This window comes from Rhinopithecus bieti, unplaced genomic scaffold, assembly GCF_001698545.2.
Source record: "Rhinopithecus bieti isolate Rb0 unplaced genomic scaffold, ASM169854v2 scaffold_662, whole genome shotgun sequence".
NCBI lineage: Eukaryota > Metazoa > Chordata > Mammalia > Primates > Cercopithecidae > Rhinopithecus > Rhinopithecus bieti.
The window spans coordinates 180,744-203,706 of record NW_016803231.1 but is presented as its reverse complement, the minus strand read 5'-3'; the positions used below and the strand labels follow the sequence as shown (position 1 = coordinate 203,706).

General features: G+C 35.7%; 1 protein-coding gene across 5 annotated transcripts in view; it reads left to right on the top strand.

Annotated features, from left to right (window-relative positions):
- Positions 1-22,963, top strand: part of SCAPER (S-phase cyclin A associated protein in the ER) — a 333,543-nt gene that overhangs the window by 174,393 nt on the left and 136,187 nt on the right. For all 5 annotated transcript variants that reach the window (XM_017870307.1, XM_017870315.1, XM_017870326.1 and 2 more), the window contains exons 16-17: positions 13,850-14,005; positions 19,638-19,780. In XM_017870307.1, the coding sequence (XP_017725796.1) occupies positions 13,850-14,005; positions 19,638-19,780 (299 nt within the window). The remainder of the gene's footprint in view (positions 1-13,849; positions 14,006-19,637; positions 19,781-22,963) is intronic.

The following is a 22,963-nucleotide window of genomic DNA, read 5'->3' as shown; positions in this document are numbered from 1 at the left end:
ATATATATTTTTTTTGCGACGGAGTCTCACTCTGTTGCCAGGCTAGAATGCAGTGGTGTGATCTTGGCTCACTGCAACCTCTACCTCCCGGGTTCAAGTGATTCTCCTGCCTCAGCCTACCAAGTAGCTGGGAGTACAGGTGCGCGCCACCACACCAGCTAATGTTTGTATTTTTAGTAGATAGAAGGTTTCACCATTTTGACCAGGATGGTCTTGATCTCTTGACCTCGTGATCTGCCCGCCTCGGTCTCCCAAAGTGCTGGGATTACAGGTGTGAGCAACTACGCCCGGCCAGATCACATATTTCAACGTGTGGTTTGAAGGGACAGACAGCAAACCATAGCAGTCTGTATGTCTGTCTTTATGCCAATACCACACTATTTTGATTACTGTAGCTTTTTAGTAAGCTTTGAAATGGAACAATGAGTCTTCCAATTTTGTTATCCCTATCCCCACAGAACATGATGTACCAATGAAATGCACCTTGCAATTCCATGTGAATTGAGGTTTGGTTTTTCATATCTGCAAAAAAGCCCATTGGCATTGTGTTAGGGATTACATATCTTTATATCCCTTTGAGTAGTATTATCATCTTAATATTAGTCTTCCAATTTATGAACACGGAATTTCCTTCTATTTATTTGTCTTCTTTAATTTCTTTCAGCATTGTTTTGTTTTCAACATACACGTATTTTACTGCTTTGTTTTAATTTATTCCTAAGTATTCTTTTGGATGCAATTATAAATGATATTGTTATCTTAATTTCATTTTTGATTATTCATTGCAAATGTGTAGACATATAATCAATTTTTATGTATTGATCTTATGTCTTATAATCTTGTTTGAACTCCTTCATTAGTTTTAATAGCTTTTTAGTGAATTCTTTAGGAGTTTTCATAAACAAGATCACATAATCTGCAAATATAGTTGGTTTTGCTTTTGCTTTCCAGTTGGATGTCTTTGATTTCTTTTTCTTGTTTAATTGCTCTGGCTAGAACCTATAGTATATTGTTGAATAGAAGTAGTGAGACTACACATCCATAGTAGTCTTGATCAGCAGGTGGTTGAATCCATGAATGCAGAGCATCAACTGTAAGGGAGTTCAGCATCTGCATTTTGGTATCCATGGTGGATCCTGGAATCAATCTCCAATGGATACTGAGAGACAACTATATGTCCTTTATTGGGTCAAGGAAGTTCATTTTTATTCATCGTTTGTTGAATGTTTTTATTATGAAGGGATATTGGATTTTGTCAAATGCTTCTTCTCCATCTATTGCTGTTACACTATATTTTTTGTCCTTCTTCTGTTGATATGGTGTATTACATTAATTGAATTTAGGTATTTCATATATTTGTCCAATTTTGTTAGTTGTTTAAAGTGCAAGGGTAAATCTCATCCTGTTACTTATGGCTGGAAGTGGAATTTCTGATGTATGTATTATTACTATTTTTATCTGTTTTTTTTCGAGCAACAGTCTGTAGGTAGATTATTGATGATCATAAAGGCAGAATTAAATCCAGATCTTTCTGGTTCCAAAGGTTCTGATTTTACCACTGTACTTATTATTTTAGTATTCTCATTTTGTGATATTTTATCATATGACTTATATACATTTTGACTTGTCTAATTGCTTAATATACTTACTTTCAATATGATTTTATTAAGCCAAAGTGACTCTTTTAAGCAAATTAACCTAATTGTTTGTCACAGTTTAAATAATTTCCATAGAGATGGGTGGTCAACTCCCTGGTATCTTTACATGAGGATATCAGCTACCATTTATAGTACTTTTAATTCTTTTTCTTAAAATTCCAACTTCTATTTTGGATACACAGGGTACATGTGCAGGTTTGTTCCATGGATATATTGCACCCAAGTAATGAACACAGTACTCAATAGGTAGGTTTGTTTTGTTTTGTTTTGTTTTTTGAGATGGAGTCTCGCTCTGTCGCCCAGGCTGGAGTGCAGTGGCGCGGTCTTGGCTCACTGACACAACTGCCTTCTGTGTTCAAGTGATTCTTCCGCCTCAGCCTCCCGAGTAGCGGTGATTACAAGCACAGGCCACCATGCCTGGCTGGCTAATTTTTTTTCTTTTTTTTTAGTAGACATGAGGTTTCACCATTTTGGCCAGGCTGGTATTAAACTCCTAACCTCAGGTGATCCACCCACCTCAGACTCCCAAAGTGCTGGAATTACAGGCCAATAAGTAGTTTTTAATCCTTCTCTCCCTTCCCTCTCCACCTCTAGTAGTCTGCAGTATCTATTGTTCCCATGTTTATGTCCATATGTGCTTATTGTTTAGCTCCCACTTACAAATGAGAAAATTGTCCTTTGGTTTACTGTTCCTGCATTAATTCACTTAGGATTATGACCTTCAGTTCCATCCATGTTGTTGCAAAGGATACAGTTTCATTCTTTTTTTGGTTGCATAGTATTCCATGGTGTATATGTACCACATTTTTTAAATCCAGTCTATAGATGGGCACTATCGATGGACTCCTGGGTTGATTCCATGTCTTTGCTATTGTGAATAGCATGGCAGTGAACATACGACTGCATGTGTCTTTTTGGTATAATAATTTGCTTTCCAGTGGATAGATCCCCAGTAATGGAATTGCTGGGTCAAATGGTAGACTTGTGTTTTAAGTTTTTTGAGAAATTGCCATACTGCCTTCCACAGTGGCTGAACTAATTTACATTCCCACCAACAGTGTATAAGCATTCCCTTTTCTCTGTAGCCTTGCCAGCATCTCGTTTTTTAACTTTTTAATGATAGCCATTCTGACTGGTGTGAGATGGCCTCTCATTGTGATTTTGATTTGTATTTATCTGATGCTTAGTGATGCTAAGAATTTTTTCATGTTAGTTGGACACTTGTATGTCTTTTGAGAGATGTCAGTTCATGTCTTTTGCTCATTTTTAAAAATGAGGTTGTTTTTTGCTTGTTGATTTAAGTTCCTTATAGATCCTGGATATTAGACTTTGTTAGATACATTGTTTACAAATATTGTTTCCCATTCTGTAGGTTGTCTGTTTACTCTGTTGAATGTTTCTTCAGCTGTGCAGAAGATTTTTAGCTTAATTAGGGCCTACTTGTCAACGTTTGTTTTTGTTCCAATTACTTTTGGAGATATTGCCTTGTCAAGCAGATGTCAAGAAGGGTATTTCCTAGGTTTTCTTCTAGGATTTTTATAGTTTGAGGCCTTACGTTTAAATCTTTAATCCATCTTAAGTCAATTTTATATGTAGTTAAAATAAGGGTCTAGTTTTGTCGTTCTGCATATAGTTAACAAGTTATCCTAGTGCCATTTATTGAAGGAGTCCTTTTCCCATTGCTTGTTTTTGTTGGCCTTGTTGGAGATCAGATGGTTGGAGGTGTGCAGCTTTATTTCTGAATTTTCTGTTCTGTTCCATTGGTCTGTGTGTCTGTTTTGTACCAGTACCATGCTGTTCTGTTCACTGTAGCCTTGTACGTCGGGTAATGTGATGCCTCAAGCTTTGTTCCTTTTGCTTACTATTGCTTTGGCTATTGGGGCTCTTTTTTGGTTCCATACAAATTTTAGAATAGTTTTTTTTTTTCTCTAATTTTGTGAAGAATGCCATTGTGGTTTGATAGGATAGCATCAAATCTATAAATTGCTTATGGCCATTTTAATGATACTGATTCTTCTAATACAGTGCATGGGATGTTTTTCTGTTTGTGTCATCTCTGATTTTTTTTCAGCAGTGTTTTGTCATTCTCCTTGTTGAGTTCTTCCACCTCTTTGGTTAGCTGTATTTTCCTAGGTATGTCATTTTCTTTGACTATTTTATCTTATTGTGTTCTTGATTTGACTCTTTGCCTGGGCATTATTGGTGTATAGAAATGCCACTGATTTTTGTACATTGATTTTTATATCCTGAAACCTTGCCAGAATAGCTTATCAGTTCCAGTAGCCTTTTGGCAGAATAATAAATGGTAAGTGAATTAAGAGTCTGTACTAAAATTCTTGCTAATATGAAATACTGTTTTAAAACCTTGCTACCACTTGCTCACCTATTGGTGCTCTTAATTGTCACAATTTTCAGCTCAATAAACTGAAATCCTGTCTGGACATGTATTCCATTTCTGCAAAGAAAATAGGCACTGTATTTTTTTTTTCTTATTCAAAAGTATTTTTTATTATCATAGTGAAGACTGAAGTCTCTTGAGTTAGACAAATTTGAATTTAGGTTCTCACTCTACCACTTAGTAGCTGAATAGCCTTAGGTATTATTTTACCTCTCTGAGCCTATTTGTTCATCTTTAAAACGGGAATAATTTTACCTACATCTCAATTACTGTAAGTATTAAGTTAGATTATGCATGTTGTGAAGCAGTTAATGTCATCTTTGGTATAACAAAAGCACTTAGTAAAATATTAGAATTATAGAAGAAATATTCTACTACTTAATTTTTTCTGAAGTTTCTCATGTATTTCTGTTGTTCTGTTACTAATCAGAAAGTATTAATAATCCAGTGATTTTTTTTAAATTTAAATTTTACTATAAGAGTACTTTCCTTGAGAACATGTACCATTTTAGACCTGTTACATGCTCAAGATGATTTTTTTTCCATGTATGCTTTCTATGAGTCCTTGGGGTAAATTAATGGCCATTTCAAATCCTTTAGTTCTTAGGCAGGTAGATGGTTGAAAATAAATTAGCAAGTATTCAGTTGATGGTGATTAATATTGCAGCCTGAGTTATTCAGAACCTGATTTTATATTAGATCATAGTCCATTATTTAATAGTCTAATATTGACTTTCATTTTCAGTTGCTTAATGGCCTCATTGACTCATTTTCAGTTGCAACATGTCTAGTAGTAATTACCATTTATTTTTATTCTTTTTTTTTTTTTTTTTTTTTTTTTTTTTGAGGAAAAGACACCTGTTTCTTACTGCTTGTGCTGTGGGTCCTATTTTTGTCCTCTTTGCTGCTCTTGGAATTGTTTTTTTATCAGTTAAATTCTTGTCCTTTGCTTTATTACTCGAGATTGCCTACTTTTGTACACCTGTTGTATAGATTACCTATTTTGTATTTTTTGTAAATCCCCGAATTTCTGAGAAATAGTGGTCTGAGCTTGTTTCTACTACCTCATCACCCACATCTTCCTTAATTCCTTGTATCATTTTCCCCTTTCTGCAACTGTATTTGCCTTTGAGAATATTTCTCTGTTTTCACTGAGTTTAAAAGACTTTTCTGAGTCACTTCATATGAACACCATCAGGCACCTTTTTCTAGAAAACTTCTGTACTATCTTAATTTTCTCTCTACTCTCTATAACCAGTCCTTCACTGTTTTCCCTTCTTTATTTTGTCAGTTAAATGTAACTGAAAAATGAAGTTTCACTTCACTTACTCTTCTTCTTTAGTATCACAGTCACTGCCATTGCTTCAGCTGTCTTCTCTGCAGTGATTTCTAAATCTGAATCTTTAGCCCTACCTTCAACTGAGCTGTAGACTCAGTTGCCGCTTGTTTGGTGCTTGTATCCAGTGGAACTCATCAGCTCACCATCTCCTTTATCCCAAACCAACTGCGTTACTGAAGTCTATATTTCAGATAATGATAATAATAGCTAGTCACCCATTAACCTAGATTTGGAAAACTTGTATTCGTTTACTTCATTTCACTTTTCTTTTTAATCTCTTTTGACAACTTTTGTGTATAAGCCAGAAAGATAAGCTAATTTTTTCTGACATCTTCTTTGGAGTCATATGTATACATACACCTGCAGTTCTCTAACTCTGTAGGCACCTACATTTTCCATTGCGGCTTCCAACGGTTTACTTTTATCTCCCTCCTAAATATTTACAGTTGATATTCTTCCCTTTTGTTCCTCCTCCCTCCAAATTAATCTTTTTGGAGGGTATTGTAATGCCTGTCAGTCCAAAAACCTTGAGGGACTTTTCATGGTCTTCAAGCCTAAGTATAAATCCATTACTCTAGATTTCTTTAATATTATATTGTATTTAAAATAGTGGCCATATTTTTATTTTAAAAGTGATTCATTTTTATTTTGAAGAGTTTAAGCAATATAGCAAAGGAAACTCAATCCCATCCTCAGAGATAGCCACCATTAACATTAGGTAGACACTGTTTCAGACATTTTCCTGTTTTTATATTCAGATTGCATGAATGGATAATCATAAAATAGAATTATGCTATACATGATACTTCTTAGTAAGATGTAGTAATCTTTATTTTAGTTCCATTTTAAGGGAAGGAGATGAAGTAGAAGTAAAATTGAGAGAATTCTTGAGTTTGTCGTATTTGTTTATCACAAGAAGAATTCATTCTCCTATGAATTTTTTGAGATAATATTATGAAATGTATTGAGAGTTTGGAGTTGTATTTATCCAATTTCATTTTAATTTCTGAACATTTTAGGGAAACCTTGCTGAAAAGAGATGAGAAAATTACCACTCGTTTATCATCCTAATCTTTCCACAATAATTATTCATAGTTTTATTATTTTTCTCTTGTTAAAGTTTATCAAATTTACATTTTCCTCTGTAACTTTAAATTCCTCAGTTTAGTTTTCCTTGTATATATAAATCAACTCATTGTTTACTAGTTCTTCATTTGAGTTGTTTTATCTTTTGGTTTGCTGGATTTTATTAAGAAAAAAACTTTTTTCTAGGAAAAGCTCATATATGCTCTGTTCCTTGAGTTCTTGCATATTTTAGGCCTGTGGCATTTCTATCTGAATTATATCTTGGTTCGAGATCATATTTATGATTCACAGTATCTCTCCTTCAGAACTTCGTAGACATTATTCCATTATCTTAGTTATTTCTGTGGGGAAACCTGAATCCACACTGATTTTTCTTTCTTGTAGGTGACTTACATTTACTGCATGGAAGCTTGAAAAATTATTGTTCTTTCTTAATGTTTTATGATTTAATAAGGATATTCTTGATGGTGATGTTCTGAGTCAATTTTATATGAAGTAATGTAAGCTCTCTTAATCTTTAAACATTTCCTGTATTTTATGTTGGAATATTTTCTGTTGCCTTTCTTAACTACATAGATCCTATTTATCTTTATCTTCATATTAGGTCATTTTGCCATGTTCTCTATATTCAAGGCTTATTATCCATTCATCTTCACTGTAAAAGTCTACAATACATGTGATTGTCAAAAGTTTTTCCTCTAGAAGTAATTTCTTTCTTTGTTTTAATAGAGACAGGTCTCACTCTGTCACCCAGGCTGGAGTGCAGTGGCATGATCATAGTTCACTACAGCCCTGAACTCCTGGTCTCAAGTGATCTTACTGAGTCAGCCTTCTGAGTGGCTGGGACTATAGGCATGTGCCACAAAATTTGACTTATTTTTTAAATTTGTTGTAGAGATGGAGGTCTTGCTATGTTGCCCAGGCTGGTCTCGAACTCCTGGCCACAAGTGATCCTCCTGCTTTGGCCTCGGGATTACAGATGTGAGCAGCTGTACATGGCCCATTATTTGGAGTTGGTTTTACAATATCCTTGTTCTGTTCCATGCATTTTCTAATTTAAGTAATTCTGTGATAGTGTTACTTTTACACTCTGTTTGTTTCCTTAGCTCACTAATCACCTTTATCAAATAAGGCAGTAGTCCTCCCTTAATTGCAGTTTTGGTCTTTGTGGTTTCAGCTACCCTAGTCAATCACAGTCCAAAAATACTAAATGGAAAATCTAGAAATAAACAATTCATAAGTTTCAGATTGTGTACCGTTGTGAGTACCATGATGAAATCTTGTATAGTCATGTCCCGGACATAAATCATTCCTTTGTCCAGTATATCCATGCTGTATATGCTGTCTGATCATTAGTGTGTTAGTAGCCATCTTGGTTATCAAATGGCGTGCCATGGTGTCATAGTGCTTGTGTTCAAGTAACCCTTATTTTATTTAATGGTCCCAAAGCACAAGAAGAGTGATGCTAGCAATTTGGATATGCCAGATAGAAATTGTAAAGTGCTTCCTTTAAATGAAAGAATGAAAGTTCTCAACTTACTAAGGAAAAGAAAGAAATCTTATGCTGAGGTTACTGAAATCTGTGGTAAGAATGAATCTTCTATTTGTGACATTGTGAAGAAGGTAAAATAAATTTGTACAATGTATGTCATCATCCCTCAGTATCTGTGGAGGATTGGTTTCAGGGCCTCTTGAAAGATACAAAAATTCATGGTTGCTCAAGTCCCATGTATAATAAAATGGTATAGTATTTGCATATAACCTATGCACATCTTCCTGTATACTTTAAATCACCTCTGGATTACTTATACTGAATACAGTGTAAATACTGTGTAATAGTTATTGTACTGTATTATCTAGGGATTGAAGACAAGAAAAAATGTCTGTACAGGCATGCATTGTTTTATTCTGCTTCACTTTATTGGGCTTCAAAGATACTGAGTTTTTAAAAATTGAATGTTTGTATCAATCCTGCATCAAGCAAGTCTTTATTTTTGCTATTTTTTCCAACAACGTGCTCACTTCATGTCTCTGTGTTATACTTTGGTGATTCTTATAATATTTTAGATTTTTCAATTATTATATTTATTATGGTGGTCTGTGGTAAGTGATCTTTGGAGTTACTATTATAATTGTTTTGGGGTGCCATGAGCTACACTCGTATGTGACAGCAAACTTAATTGATAAATGTTTTGTGTGTTCTGACTGCTCCACCGACCTGGCCATTCCCCCATTTCTTATTCTTAGTCCTCCTTATTTCCTGAGACATAGCAGTATTGAAATTAGGCTAATTGGTTATTAATTGATAACCATACAGTGGCCTCTTAAGTCTTCAAGTGAAGAGTTTTACATCTTTCACTTTAAATAAAAAACTAGAAATGATAAAGCTTATTGAGGAAGACTTGTCAAAAACTGGGCTAGAGCCTGCACAACTTAGCAAGACCCCATCTTTACCAAAACATTTAAAAAATTAGCCAGATGTGGTGGCGCATGCTTATCGTCTCAGCCACTCAGTAGGCTGAAGTGAACTTGTCACTTGAGCTCAGGAGTGTGAGGCTGCAGTGAGCCACTGCACTCCAGCCTGGGTGACAGAGTGAAACCCAGTCTTGAAAAACAAAAAGAACAAAATAAAGCTGGGATAAACTGAAAGCTAGGCCTCTCGTACTAGTCAGTCAACTTGTAAATGCAAAGGAAAAGTTTTGGGAAAGATTAAATGTGTTACTTCAGTGAACATATGAATGATAAGAAAGCACAACAGCTTATTGCTGATATAGTGAAAGTTTGAGTGGTCTGGATAGAAGATCAAACCAGCAGCAATATTCTGTTAAGCCAAAGTCTAATCCAGAGTAAGATCCCAACTACCTCCAATTCTGTGAAGTCTGAGAGAGGTATGGAAGCTGCAGAAGAAATGTTTGAAGCTAGTAGAGGTTGATTCTGGAGGTTTGAAGAAGGAAGCCATCTCAGTAACATAAAAGAGCAAGGTAAGGCAACAAATGCTGACATAGAAGCTGAAGGAAGATCTAGCTAAGATAATTGATGAAGACTGCTGCACCAAACAAGAGATTTGCAGTGCAGATGAAACAACCTTCTCTTGGAAGAAGATGCCATCTAGGACTTTCATAGCTCTAGAGAATTTAGAGCTTGACTTCAAATCTTCAAAGTCAAGGCTGACTCACTAGGAGCTAATGCAGCTGGCAACTTCAAGTTGAAGCCAGTGCTCATTAACCATTTTGAAAATCCTAGGCCCTTTAAGAATTAGGCTAAATCTATTCTGTCTATACTCTATAAATGGAACAACAAAGCCAGCGTGACAGCACATCGGTTTATAGCACTGTTTCCTGAATATTTTAAGTCCACTGTTGAGACCTCCAACTCAGAAAAGAAGACTCTTTTAAAAATTTTACTGCTTACTGACATTGCACTGGTTACTCAAGAGCCCTGATGGAGAGAGTACAAGGAGATGAATGGTGTTTTCGTGCCTGCTAACGTAACATCCTTTCTGCAGTCCATGGATCAAGGAGTAATTTCAACTTTCAAATCTTAGTTTTTAAGAAATACATTTTATAAAGCTATAGCTGCCATAGATAGTGATTCCTCTGATGGATCTTGGCAAAGGAAATTAAGACTTTCTGGAAAGGACTCACCATTTTAGATGGTATTAAGAACATTGGTGATTCATGGGAGGAAGTCAAAATATCAGCATTAACAGAAATTTGGAAGACATTGATTCCAACTCTCACAAATGATTTTTGGTGGTTCAAGAGTACAGTTAAGAAAGTAACTGCAAATGTGGTAAGAGTATGAGAATTAGAAGTGAGCCTGGAGATGTGACTGAATTGCTGCAGTCTTATGACAAAAATTAAATAAACGAGGAGTTCTTCAAACAAGAGTTCTTCTTCTTGAAGAACTTGTTTGGAGATTCTAGCAGGGGAACACAGCTACTCATATTCCTTGACCAAAAACTGATCCTCCTCTATCAGGGATGGTCATCCTCTTTGACCAAACATGCAGCTTTGGGAGGGACGCACATTGAGCGGTGAGGGAGTAAGGGGACACCTGCTTAGCCAGCCAGATCAACTGAATCAACCCTGGCGATCAAGGGGGTGACAGATGTCGCAGCCAGATCGCCTTCACATCCAAGTTACTTCTTAAGAATGAGCAAATAATGTGATTTATTGAGATGGAATCTACTCCTGGTGAACACACTATGAACATTGTTGAAATAACAAATTATTTAGAATAGTCCATAAAATTAATTGATAAAGCAATAGCAGGATTTTGAGGGCATTGACTCCAATTTTGAAAGAAACTCTACTATGGGTAAAACACTATCAAACAGCATCACATACTACAGAGAAATCTTTGAGTAAAGGAAGAGTCCATTAATGTGGCAAACTTCGTTGTTGTCTTATTTTAAGAAATTGCCACAGCCACTTCAGCCTTCAGCAACCACAACCCTGATCAGTCAGCAGCCATCAACATTAAGGCAAGACTCTCCACCAAAAAAAAAAAAGATTATAACTTGCTGATGGCTCAGATGTTCGTTAGCATTTTTTAGAAAAAGTGTTTTAGAATTAAGGTGTATACATTGTTTATTTAGACATAATCTGTTGCACAATTAATAGGCCATAGTGTCGTGTAAAAATAACTTTTATATGCACTGGGAAATTTGATAATTCATGTGACTTCCTTTATTGTGATACTCAGTTTATTGTGGTGGGCTGGAACCAAATTTGTAATATCTTTAAGGTATGCCTGTACATGTTCAGTACAAACAATCACCCGTTAAAAAAACATTTTTTATCTATAGTTGGTTGAATCTGTGGATGCAGAACCCACAGATATGGAGGGCTGACTATATAGGTACTGTCTGTGATTTGAGGCATCCACTGGGGGTCTTGGAATGTATTCCCTGTGGATAAGGAGGTACTACTGTATGTTGTTTTATTGTCTTTCCTTTGCTTCTTTAAATTCATGTTTTTGTCAAATTCTTCAGTGTTACCAAGTTTGTGTAATGAATTTTCTGCTGTTTCTTAGGTTATTTTCTTATCTTTCTTTCTTTCTTTTTTTTTTTTTTGAGACAGAGTCTCTCTCTTTTGCCTAGGCTGGAGTGTAGTGGCACAATCTTGGCTCACTGCAACCTGCATCTCCCAAGTTCAAGCTATTCTCCTGCCTCAGCCTCCGAAGTAGCTGGGATTATAGGCACACACTGCCATGCCCGGCTAATTTTTTTTTGTATTTTAGTAAAGACGGGGTTTCATCATGTTGCCCAGGCTGGTCTCGAACTCCTGTGCTCAGGCAATCAGCCTGTCTTGGCCTCCCAAAGTACTGGGATTACAGGTGTGAGCCACCGCGCCCAGCCACAGGTTATTATTTTCTCCCAAATTGTTGCTGTTCTTTTAAATGAGACAGGGTCTCACTCTGTTGCCCAAACTGGAGTTTAGTGGAGCGATCATGGCTCACTGCAGCCTCCACCTCCTGGGTTCAAGCAATCCTCCCACCTCAGCCTCCCAAGTAACCAGGACTATAGTTGCACGCCACCACACCTTGCTCTCTCTATGTATGTAAAATAGAGATGGTCACTCTGCATTGCTCAGACTGATCTTGAACTCCTGGGCTCAAGCAGTCCTCCCCCGCTTCCCTCCTAAAGTGCTGGAATTACAGGCATGAGCCACTGCACACTGCCAAGATTGTGTTGTTTAATCTGACTTTTGCATACTCTTTCCCTTGTGAGTTTTATTTTATTGTAAAAATTTTGCTTAGTGCATTAGGACCCATTACTTTTTCTTTCATTTTGATTATGTTTAATATGTGTGCTCTGATATAGTCTGAATAAATTTTCTTTGAGCATACTTGTGTATCTTGGGTTTTTTGTTTGTTTTTTTTTTAATTGAGATGGAGTCTTGCTCTATCACCCAGGCTAGAGTGCAGTGGTGCAATCTTGACTCACTGCAACACCCATCTCCTGGGTTCAGGCAATTCTCTGCCTCAGCCTCCTGAGTTGCTGGGATTACAGGCCCCTGCCACCATGTCCGGCTAATTTTTGTATATTTAGTAGAGACGTGTTTCACCATCTTGGCCAGGCTAATCTTGCACTCCTGACCTCATGATCCACCCTCCTCAGCCTCCCAAAGTGCTGGGATTACAGGTGTAACCACCACGCCTGGCCTATCTTGTATTTTGAGTACTTTCAGTACAGTTTGAAGGATGTTTCTGTGCTTAATCTGCTTATTAAAGTGCTTATAAAAGTGGTATCATGGCATGGAGATTGGGAAAGCTTAGTTGGATCTGTATTCAAACTTGTCTGAGATTTATAAAATATCTTAACATAGGTTTTATTCCATCCAGCATGGATTCCTGTAGTCTGTGGCTGTCAAAGACAGTTGTCTCTAGTTTTCGCTTTCCTACTTCACTCTACCATTTTAACTATAGCATGCCCTTCCTCTGGCTTTCAAGAATGAGAGGGTTGATCCTACCTAATTTTTGAACTTTATCATTAGCTATCCTTTACTCATAATATCTGTACTTTCTAGCAAAACTTGACTATTAAGAATCAATATATGTGAAGTTAAGAATGCAATGTATAGTTCAGTACCTTGTATCTAATTGTCACTCATTCAGTATATGTTGAAGAAAAGTAATTTGTTGTTTATTTTACATTTTGTCCTCTCAAACTCATTAGAATAACGTGAGCATACCTATTTCAATGTTTGTGTAATTCGTATAGTGGCAAATTACAATGTTATTAAGTAGAACTTTGTAAGATGGTCTCTATAAGAATTTAGAATTGTTTCGTCACTTAAAAATATTTTCAGTGGCAAACCTCTAAATTACTTCTTTCTAAGGCCTGTGGATTTTTTTATACACACTGGATTATTATCCATTTTGAGGTAAATATTGAAAGAAAAGACTCATAGTACCTCATTTTTTTTGTTCCATGCCTTACCATTGGTTGATGTTATTATATAAAGACTGTTGTTAGATTTCTTCTTCTTCTTTTTTTTTTGATATGGAGTCTTGCTCTGTCACCTAGGCTGGAGTGCAGTGGTGCAATTTTGGCTCACTGCAATCTCTGGCTCCTGGGTTCCAGCAGTTCTCCTGCCTCTGCCTCCCGAGTAGCTGGGATTACAGGTGCCCGCCACCATGCTCGGCTAATTTCTTTTTTTTGGTAGAGATGGGGTTTCACCATATTGGCTAGGCTGGTCTTGAACTTCTGACCTCAGGTGATCCGCCCTTCTCGGCCTCCCAAAGTGCTAGAATTACAGGCGTGAGCCACTGTGCCCAGCCTGACTGTTGTGAGATTTCTTATTTTTGTAATGTACCCTAGAGTTAACTTGATATGAACCTTACCTTCTTTGTTTTTTAAAGGTAAATGAAATTGCCTTTATAAATACCCTTGAAGCCCAGAATAAACGTCATGATGTTTTATCAAAATTGAAGGAATATGAACAGAGGCTTAATGAGCTACAGGAGGAGCGTCAGAGAAGACAGGAAGAAAAGCAAGCACGTGATGAAGCTGTGCAGGTAGGATTTTATTCAGCAAACATTGATTGAGCACCTGTCATATTTTAGACTTAAAGCTAGTTGCTGAGGACCCAAAATGGAGTAATCTAGTGTTTGTTCCCAAAGGTGCATGGTTCAATATAGCACTCTAGAAACATAAAGTCTGATTTCTAAAAGATAGTGTGTTCTCCTTCAGTTACGGTCATCAGTTCTTTCATCAGTAGACTGTAATCATAGCAATAGAATCGTCAACTTCATGTAGGTGAAGGATTAAACTGCTCTGGACAGATTATTATCTATTCTTTTCTAATCAGGCTGGGCAAGAATATGGTCCTCTCCCAACAATAAAAACAAAGGTTGTTTTTGAATCAGTATATATAGACTCAAACAATTTTTTTGCCTATGAGGAGGCAAATTTAGGGTAATTTTTATGCCTAAGATAAGGGGCATCTGTTATTTTTTAGTATCATCAGACACCATAATTAGATTTTAACCTCTGCAGCAAACCCTACGTTTGCAAGATGAGGAAAAGGTTAAGGCATACACTATCCTGCTATTTATAATCTATTTTAGATCTCCCTCAGTAAAATGCCTTGCCCATAGTCTTTTTTTTTTTTTTTTGAGACGGAGTCTTGCTCTGTCACCCAGGCTGGAGTGCAGTGGCCAGATCTCAGCTCACTGCAAGCTCCGCCTCCCGGGTTTATGCCATTCTCCTGCCTCAGCCTCCCGAGTAGCTGGGACTACAGGCGCCCGCCACCTCGCCCGGCTAGTTTTTTGTATTTTTTAGTAGAGACGGGGTTTCACCGTGTTAGCCAGGATGGTCTCGATCTCCTGACCTCGTGATCCGCCCGTCTCGGCCTCCCAAAGTACTGGGATTACAGGCTTGAGCCACCGCGCCCGGCCATTGCCCATAGTCTTTAAAGGCCTGACATATTTTTTTATGTAGAGAACAAATTTTGCAATATTTAAATACAAATTCACACATGCTGTATTTATTGTGACTAATGTTTATTTGTTCCTTCAGTGATCATTTCATTGAGTTACTGCAAGTCATGTGTTAGGCTCAAAGATATGAAAAGTATACATCTGTGTTCTCAGTGGGGAGACGTGTATGTACATAAACAAGATTAGGAAAAATGCTATGCTAAAAGCATTGTCAGTAGCACAAAGAAGAACACCTTATTTATATGGAGAGTAGAGGGAACATGAAAAAGTCCAGAAAAGTTTCCAGGTAGAGATGACATGTTTACTAAGTTTTCAAAAATGAAACATACAAATGATAAGTTGTATGGGAGGGCATTTCATGCACAAGGGGATATGAGGAAGGAGTACATGTAGAGTTAGGGAGGAGGTCATGAAAAGCTTTGTAGGTATTTTTAAAAATTACGAGTTGTATTTCATGCTTCTTGTTTTCAGTGATTTTAGTAAATTATTAATACATTTTTAAGTTCATTGATCACTGTTGCTATTTGTGGGCATTAACAGGTATTCCCATATCCATCCTCATCTCTATTTGATTTGAGTCCAATGTACTATTTTAATCAATGCAAAGCTAGCTTCATATTTAAAAACACAGAATGCTCCTGTTAGAGAAACTAGCCTTTCCTTTCCAAGAAGCGGTGAAGATTTTTGTATTTATCATTTATAAGCTATTTATCTATTAACTTGTATTCTTAAATGAATAAAAAAAATTTGAATGTTTAATTTGAATCGTTAGCATTATTTATCCTGTTTGTTTATCCTGTTTCTCTACAGGATAAATGCTATAAATGTCTATAGGGAAACAGAAATACAGACAGATAAAAATAATTATGATTTGTAAATTATGTGTTACTTTAATAACTAATAATTCAGACATATAAATAAGACATTTTTGCCTTTATAGCAAATAATAAATTACAGTTTAATTTGAAAGAGTGTAATTAGAGTATGTATAAGGTACAAAGGTACTACAGAGGAGGGAATAATTAGCTCGGTTGGTGGAAATAGAATATCAGGGAAAGTTCTCTGGAAAAGGTAACTTCTTAGCTGTATTTTTGGGGGAAATATATGAGTAGTATTGTATATTTTAAAATAGACATCTTTGATTCCTTTCTCTGCATTTTGCAGATTTGAAATATAACAGTTATCTTTCATTTAAAATGATGATTCTCACTTCACAATTTGTAACGTTAATTAAAACTTAAAGGAAAGCAGTTTACTAAACTAGTAGGGAATTTCCTTCACCAACCAACACTTTAAGAATTGTTTTGGCTCTTCAGAATTATTTTTTTGTTTTTAAAAGTGTTGAAATTTCCTATGGATTTAATTTCAATGAAAATTTTAAACCTGTCTACATATGCTTGAGATATACTGAGATAGACAGAAAAATCCACTGGTAGATAACATATATAACATTAAAATTTTAAAAATGTGTAGTCATTACATGCTGTACAGGCACTAGTGCCATGTATTCTGTAAATACAATAATAGTAAGATCCTAACCTTAATACAGAATTTCAGAGACCCTCCATCCATTTTATTTTTACTCTTGAAACACTCCCGTGGACTATTAAAGGCAATGTGATTCTCATTTCTTGTAAGTAAAATATCAAGTGCTGCCATCATATGTTCTCAAGTTGCTGTTATTGTTATGTATATTACTAATTATAGGCATAAAGAGGAGCTACGGAATCCTTTCTTAGGCTGCCTTAAACACCTCCCTGGCTAAGATATATAGGGGTCTGAGAGGTTCTTCTGTAGGCTTAAGAATTCATTATATTTCTAATTCCTTTGCTGTAGGTTTTAATTCTTTCCTTGTGGGTATATAGATTCATAATGTATGTGATTTTATAAAGTCATGCTTCATTTATTAAACAGATATTTAGGAATCCCCCTACCTTTTGCAAGGTGTTTTGTGGGGTACAAAGTTTCCTGTCTTTATGGAATTTAAATTTCAGATTGGGAAATGGTAACTGAATTTTAGTAATTTTACTCATTAGCTGTATGGCTACCAATTCTCTTTTCAAGTTATTAAAAATGAAAATTAATAGGTTAGGTAACTTTTTACATCCAGTTATCTCTTTTCACACAATGTTGGAGTTGGTTTGATATCCATTAAAATGATCAGCAAGTTGACGTTATGTTTACAAGTCTACACTTGGCTACATTGCTCATACCTGAAGTAATTATTTTTACATAATATATATTTTATAAGATCAATTTAGGATTTAAAAAATTGCCTCCCTCAGGCCTTTGGTCTTATATTAATAAAATATGAAATGAAAAATTCTGCTTTAATTCTTTGTATTTAATGCCTAAGCTCTTTGTATTTTGTTGTGAAGCATGTGTTTTCAGATATAATATGGAGTTTTAAACTTCAGAAAATTGAAGTATAAGAGGAATTTTTTTTGTTCACTTTTTTTAATGGAGAAAATTTTCCGTGCCAGATTTGATTTTAGTCTTTAAGAGTTTTGATATCTTTTTGGCCAAACAAGTTTCCACATATTCTTGATTAGTAATGAGAAATAGCTACAACTATTTCGTGAATAGTATGCTCAGACAGTAAAGAATATATTTTAAAATCTAATTGCATGACTCCAACAGTCTGCAGTGTGCCTGTTACGTCCTCCTGAAATCAGGGCATTTCCTTCCAATTTCCAGTTTACTTCTTCCTATACCACCCACCTCCTCAAAAAAAAAAGAAGGAAATAGAGATCCTTTTGGCTATTTTTAAAAGACTTTCTTTCTCTGGGGCAGATAGAGCTTGTTGTGGAGATGAAATTACTATTGTGAGCCCAGTTAACTATTAGAAATGTTCAGATCTCTCTTCTGTGTTCCCTGAACAGAAATTGCGTTGTTACTTTTTTTCTGCTGTCCTTTACTGAGCCCTTACAATGGCTAAACTCTATGCTGAGAACTTACCTGTAATCAATAATTTACATCTCACAATCAACTGAGGCTTTTTTTTTTTTTTTTTTTTTTTTTTTTTTTTTTTTTGAGACGGAGTCCTCGCGTCTGTCACCCAGCGCTGGGGAGTGCCTGTGCCTAGATCTCATGCTACTGCAAGCTCCCGCCTCTCCGGATGTTCACGGCCATTCTCCTGCCATCAGCTCCAGAGCAGCTGGGACTACAGCGCCGCGACCTCGCCCGCTAATTTTTTTTGTATTTTTTAGTAGAGACGGGGTTTCCACGGTTAGCCCAGGTGGTCTGGATTCCTGACGTCTCGTGATCCGCCCGTCTCGGCCTCAAAGCCAAAGTGCTGGGATTACAGGCTTGAGCCACCGCGCCCGGCCCAACTGAGGCTCTTTAAGGTGAAGTACCTTGCCGAAGATTATGTAAGTAGCAGGTACTACAGCCTAGATCAATGTATTCCATTAATTATAACGGAGAGGCCAACAAGAGGTTGTGAGTGCTGTCTGGAGAATGGGTATGGATTCAGAGAAACATATCAATAACATGAGGAACATGTTAGTGACAAATATTTCATGAAGTTACCCAGTTTTGATGATTTATCTTCTGGCTTGATGATGATAATGATGACAATTTTTGAGAATTTTATATATGCCAGGCCCTATGGTAAGTGCTTTTCATATATTAGCTCATCTGTACTTTATAATATCCTAAGAAATGCATATTATTATTTATCTTCTAGAAAACTAAGGCACAGAGATTGTAACTAAGTAGCCCAGAGTCACTGTGCTAGTGAATAATGGGGTAAGGAAACAAAGCCAGGAAATCTGACCCAATATCCACTCTTATACACTCTATGCTCTATTATGTTACCTCTTTCTCCTTCTCACAAGCTATCTTAATTCCATCATGAAAGCTTAGTTCAGAAATAAAATCTATTAACTATGGTTTTTTCATTATATTCAGGTATTTCTATAGCCATATATTAACACAAGGCTTTAGAAGTGATTAATCAGAAAACATATATTAAGTTCTGTATTAGAGTTCTCTAGAGGTATAGAACTAATAGGATATATATATGTGTGTGTGTGTGTGTATACATATATATATATGAGTTTATTAAGTATTAACTCATACAATCACAAGGTCCCACGACAGAGTGTCTGGAAACTGAGGAGTAAGGAGAGCCAGTCCAAGTTCCAAAACTGAAGAACTTGGAGTCTGATATTTGAGGGCAGGACGCATCCAGCACGGGAAAAAGATGTAGGCTGGTAGGCTAGGCCAGTCTCTGTTTTCATGTTTTTCTGCCTGCTTTATATTCTAGCCTTGTTGGCAGCTGATTAGATTGTGCCCACCCAGATTAAGGGTGGATCTGCCTTTCCTAGCCCACTGACTCAAGTGTTCATCTCCTTTGGCAACACTCTCACAGACACACCCAGAATCAATACTTTGTATCCTTCAATCCAATCAAGTTCACAGTCAGTATCAACTATCACAAGTTCCCACAAAACAAATATAACATAGTATTTGCATCAAAAAGCAATTATTTTCTTAATTATGTGTAATACTGGTAAATGACTTTCAGAAACCAGATATCATTGCTATTTGATATTTGTTTAAACTTTAAGAAGCAGAGTACCTAGTGGCAAGCCCATCTTTCTACTTGGCTTGAACATGTAAGTTTGGTGAAAGGTATATTACTTTGAATCATTTTTATTTTACACATAATTCTAATATTGGAAAAAAATATTTCTAACATTAGGAACGCAAGAGAGCTCTAGAGGCAGAACGGCAGGCCCGTGTAGAAGAATTGTTAATGAAGAGGAAAGAACAAGAAGCCCGAATTGAACAACAGAGGCAAGAAAAGGAAAAAGCCCGTGAGGATGCAGCCCGGGAAAGAGCTAGGTACCTCATTTGCTATCTTGATGAACATTTTGGACTGAGTGAGTATTCAAGCTGAGGTCTTAAAGCCATTTACTGTCATGTAGGGTTTTTTTGTGTTTTTTTGAGATGAGGTTTTGCGATGTTGCACAGGTTGATCTTGAACTCTCTGACTCAAGTGATCCTCCCATCTCACCCTCCTGAGTAGCTTGGACTACAGGTGTGTACCACCACACTCAGATCAAAAAATATATAATTTGATTTTGGATAGCTTCAGCAAAAGGGACTTTTGGGGAAGATACTGAGGGCATAAGTAATAGAAGGTTAGAGGACCAGGTTTGGAAATGTTCTGTCAGACATCAAAGGCTAGATCACAAGAGCCACAGCAGTGGATTTTTTTTTCTTTTTTTTTGATGGAAATAGTCTGGTTGCCAATAATCATGTTGCCACTCAGATTATAATGTATGACCTTCAACTATCCCTTAGTTTTAATCACTTGTGTAAGATTTAAAGACACAGGAAAAAACATGTAATTGGCCAAGCCTAAGTCCCTTTTATTGGTGTGAACCTTACTGACATGATATTTTGTGACTTCCAAATTATAACGAAGTTGGTAGATGTGAAAAGATAGCTCTTTGTGGTTTTAATTTGCTTTTCTACTTGTCCCTGATTAATAATTAGGCTGAGCAACTTCTCACATGTTTATGAGCTATTCAGGGTTTTTTAATGCAAAGTGCTTATTCAAATGTTTGTTCATTACTGTATTGGGGTCTTTTTTTATCTTATTGATGTTTAGGGATTATCTTTACTAGATGCTAAGTCTTTGTCAGTTACATGTATTGCAAATATACCTATAGGTTGTGTCTTACCTTTTTTCTTTCTTTATGATGACTTTTGATTAACATAACTCTTGATTACAGTGTAGTAGAACTGAACAAACTGTAATTTATGCCTTTTGGTCTTATTTATGAAACCCTTTTCTATCCTAAGTCATAAGACATTCTTCAAAATTTTATAGTTTTATCTTTAATGGTCTTTATCTATCTGCAATTGATTTTATTGTGTATTTTGAGGTAGGAGTCTTACTTAATTTTCTCCATGTGGATACCTAATTATTCTAACATGCTTTATTGAAAAATGCATTTTTTCCCTACTGATCTGCAAGGCTTTCTAACATAAGCCAAGTTTTTATATATGTGTGGTTCTGCTTGTGGACTCTTGTGTTCTGGTCCAGTGATCACTGTTTTTGTCATCTGCCTTAGTTATCAAAGCTTTATAATAATTGTTGGTGTCTGAACTATCCTTCACCTTATTTTTTATTAGGACTGTCTTGGCCCTATTTCACATCTGTGTTAGTTTTAGAATCAGCTTGCTCAGTTCTATATTTAAAAAGAAACTATAAAATTTTGATTGGAATTGCATTGAGTCTATAAATTCAGGTGTTAAGATTGATATTTTTATGGTGAATATTTTAATTTATAAGCATGCTACTAAATGTTTTCTACTGATTTAGGTCTTTCAAAACATCTTTATATCAGGTATATAATTTTTTTTCTATAAAGGATTTTGTGTGCTTTTTTATTGTGGCAAAACTATAAATAACATGAAATTTATAATTTTAATCATTTTTAAGTTTACAGTTCAGTGGCATTAAGTACATTGACATTTTTGTGAAACTATTACCACCATCTGTACCCAGAAATTTTTTCAGTTTCCAAGACTGAAATGCTGTATCTACTAAGTAATAACTCCCCATTCTCTCCATTCCGCACCCCCACACTCCCATTTGCCCCTGACAATCGTCATGCTACTTTATGTTTCTATGAATTTGACTGCTTTAGGTATCTTATATAATTGGAATCGTACAGCATTGTCCTTTTGTGACTTATCCTAATGTCTTCAAATTTCATCCATGTTGTAGCATGTGTCAGGATTTTCTTCCTTTTTAAGACTGAATAGTATTTCATTGTATGTATAATACTACATTTTATTTATTTGTTTCTTTGTTGAAAGACACTTGAGTTGCTTCTACCTTTTGACTATTGTGAGTAATGCTGTTATAAACACAGGTGTTACAAATGTATGTTTTAGTCTCTGCTTTTTCATTCCAAAAGTGAAGCGGCTGGATTATATACTAATTTTATTTTATTTTATTTTATTTTATTTGAGGAGAACCCTACTGTTTTCATAGCAGCTATACGATTTTATGTTCTTACCAGCATTGCACAAGGGTTCCACATCCTCACCAATGCTTGTTATTTTGTTTTTTTAAAAATAGCCTTTTTGAAGAGTGTGAAGTGGTGTCTCATTCTGGTTTTGATTTGCATTTCCCTAGTGATTAATGACCTTAAGAATCTTTTCATGTGCTTATTGACCATTTCTTTATATTTTTGGGGAGAGGTTACCACTTAGGTCCTTTGCCAATTTTTTAATCTGATTATTTTCTTGTTGGGTTATAGAGTTTTTTTTTTTTTTTTTGTATTCTGGATATTAACCCTTTATCAAAGATACAATTTACTGATACTTTCTCCTATTCTGTAGGTTGACTTTTCATTTTGTTGATAATGTCTATTGAAGCACAAGAGTTTTAAATTTGGATGTAGTTCACTTTGTCTATTTTTGTTGTTGTTGCCTTTACTTTTGTTGTCATATTCAAGAAATCCTAGCCAAATCCAATGTTGTGAAATTTTCTCCTTGGATTTTCTCATAACATTTTTATAGTTTTAGGTCTTATGTGTAGATCTTGGATACAGTTTTAGTTAATTTTTGTATATGGTGTAAGGTAAGGGTTCAACTTCATTCTTTTGCACACATTCAGTTTTCCCATCACCTGTTGTTGAAAAGACTGTCCTTTCTCTATTGAATGGTTTTGTCACCCTTGTTGAAATTATTTGACTTACATATGATGGCTCTCTTTCTTGGCTCTCTGTTCTGTTTCATTGGACTGTACATGTCTGTCTTTATGCTAGCCCGTACTGTTTTGATTACTATAGTTTTGTAGTATGTTTTGAAATCAGCAAATGTGAGCCTCTTTGTTCTTTTCAAGATTGTTTTGGTTTGAGGATCCTTTGAGATTCATGTGAATTTTTTAATTTTTGTAAAAAATAGGTCATTGGGATTTTGATAGGGATTGCATTGAATCTATAGATTGCTTTGAGAAGTATGGCTTTTTTTTTTTTTTTTTTTTTTTTTTTTTTTTTTTTTTTT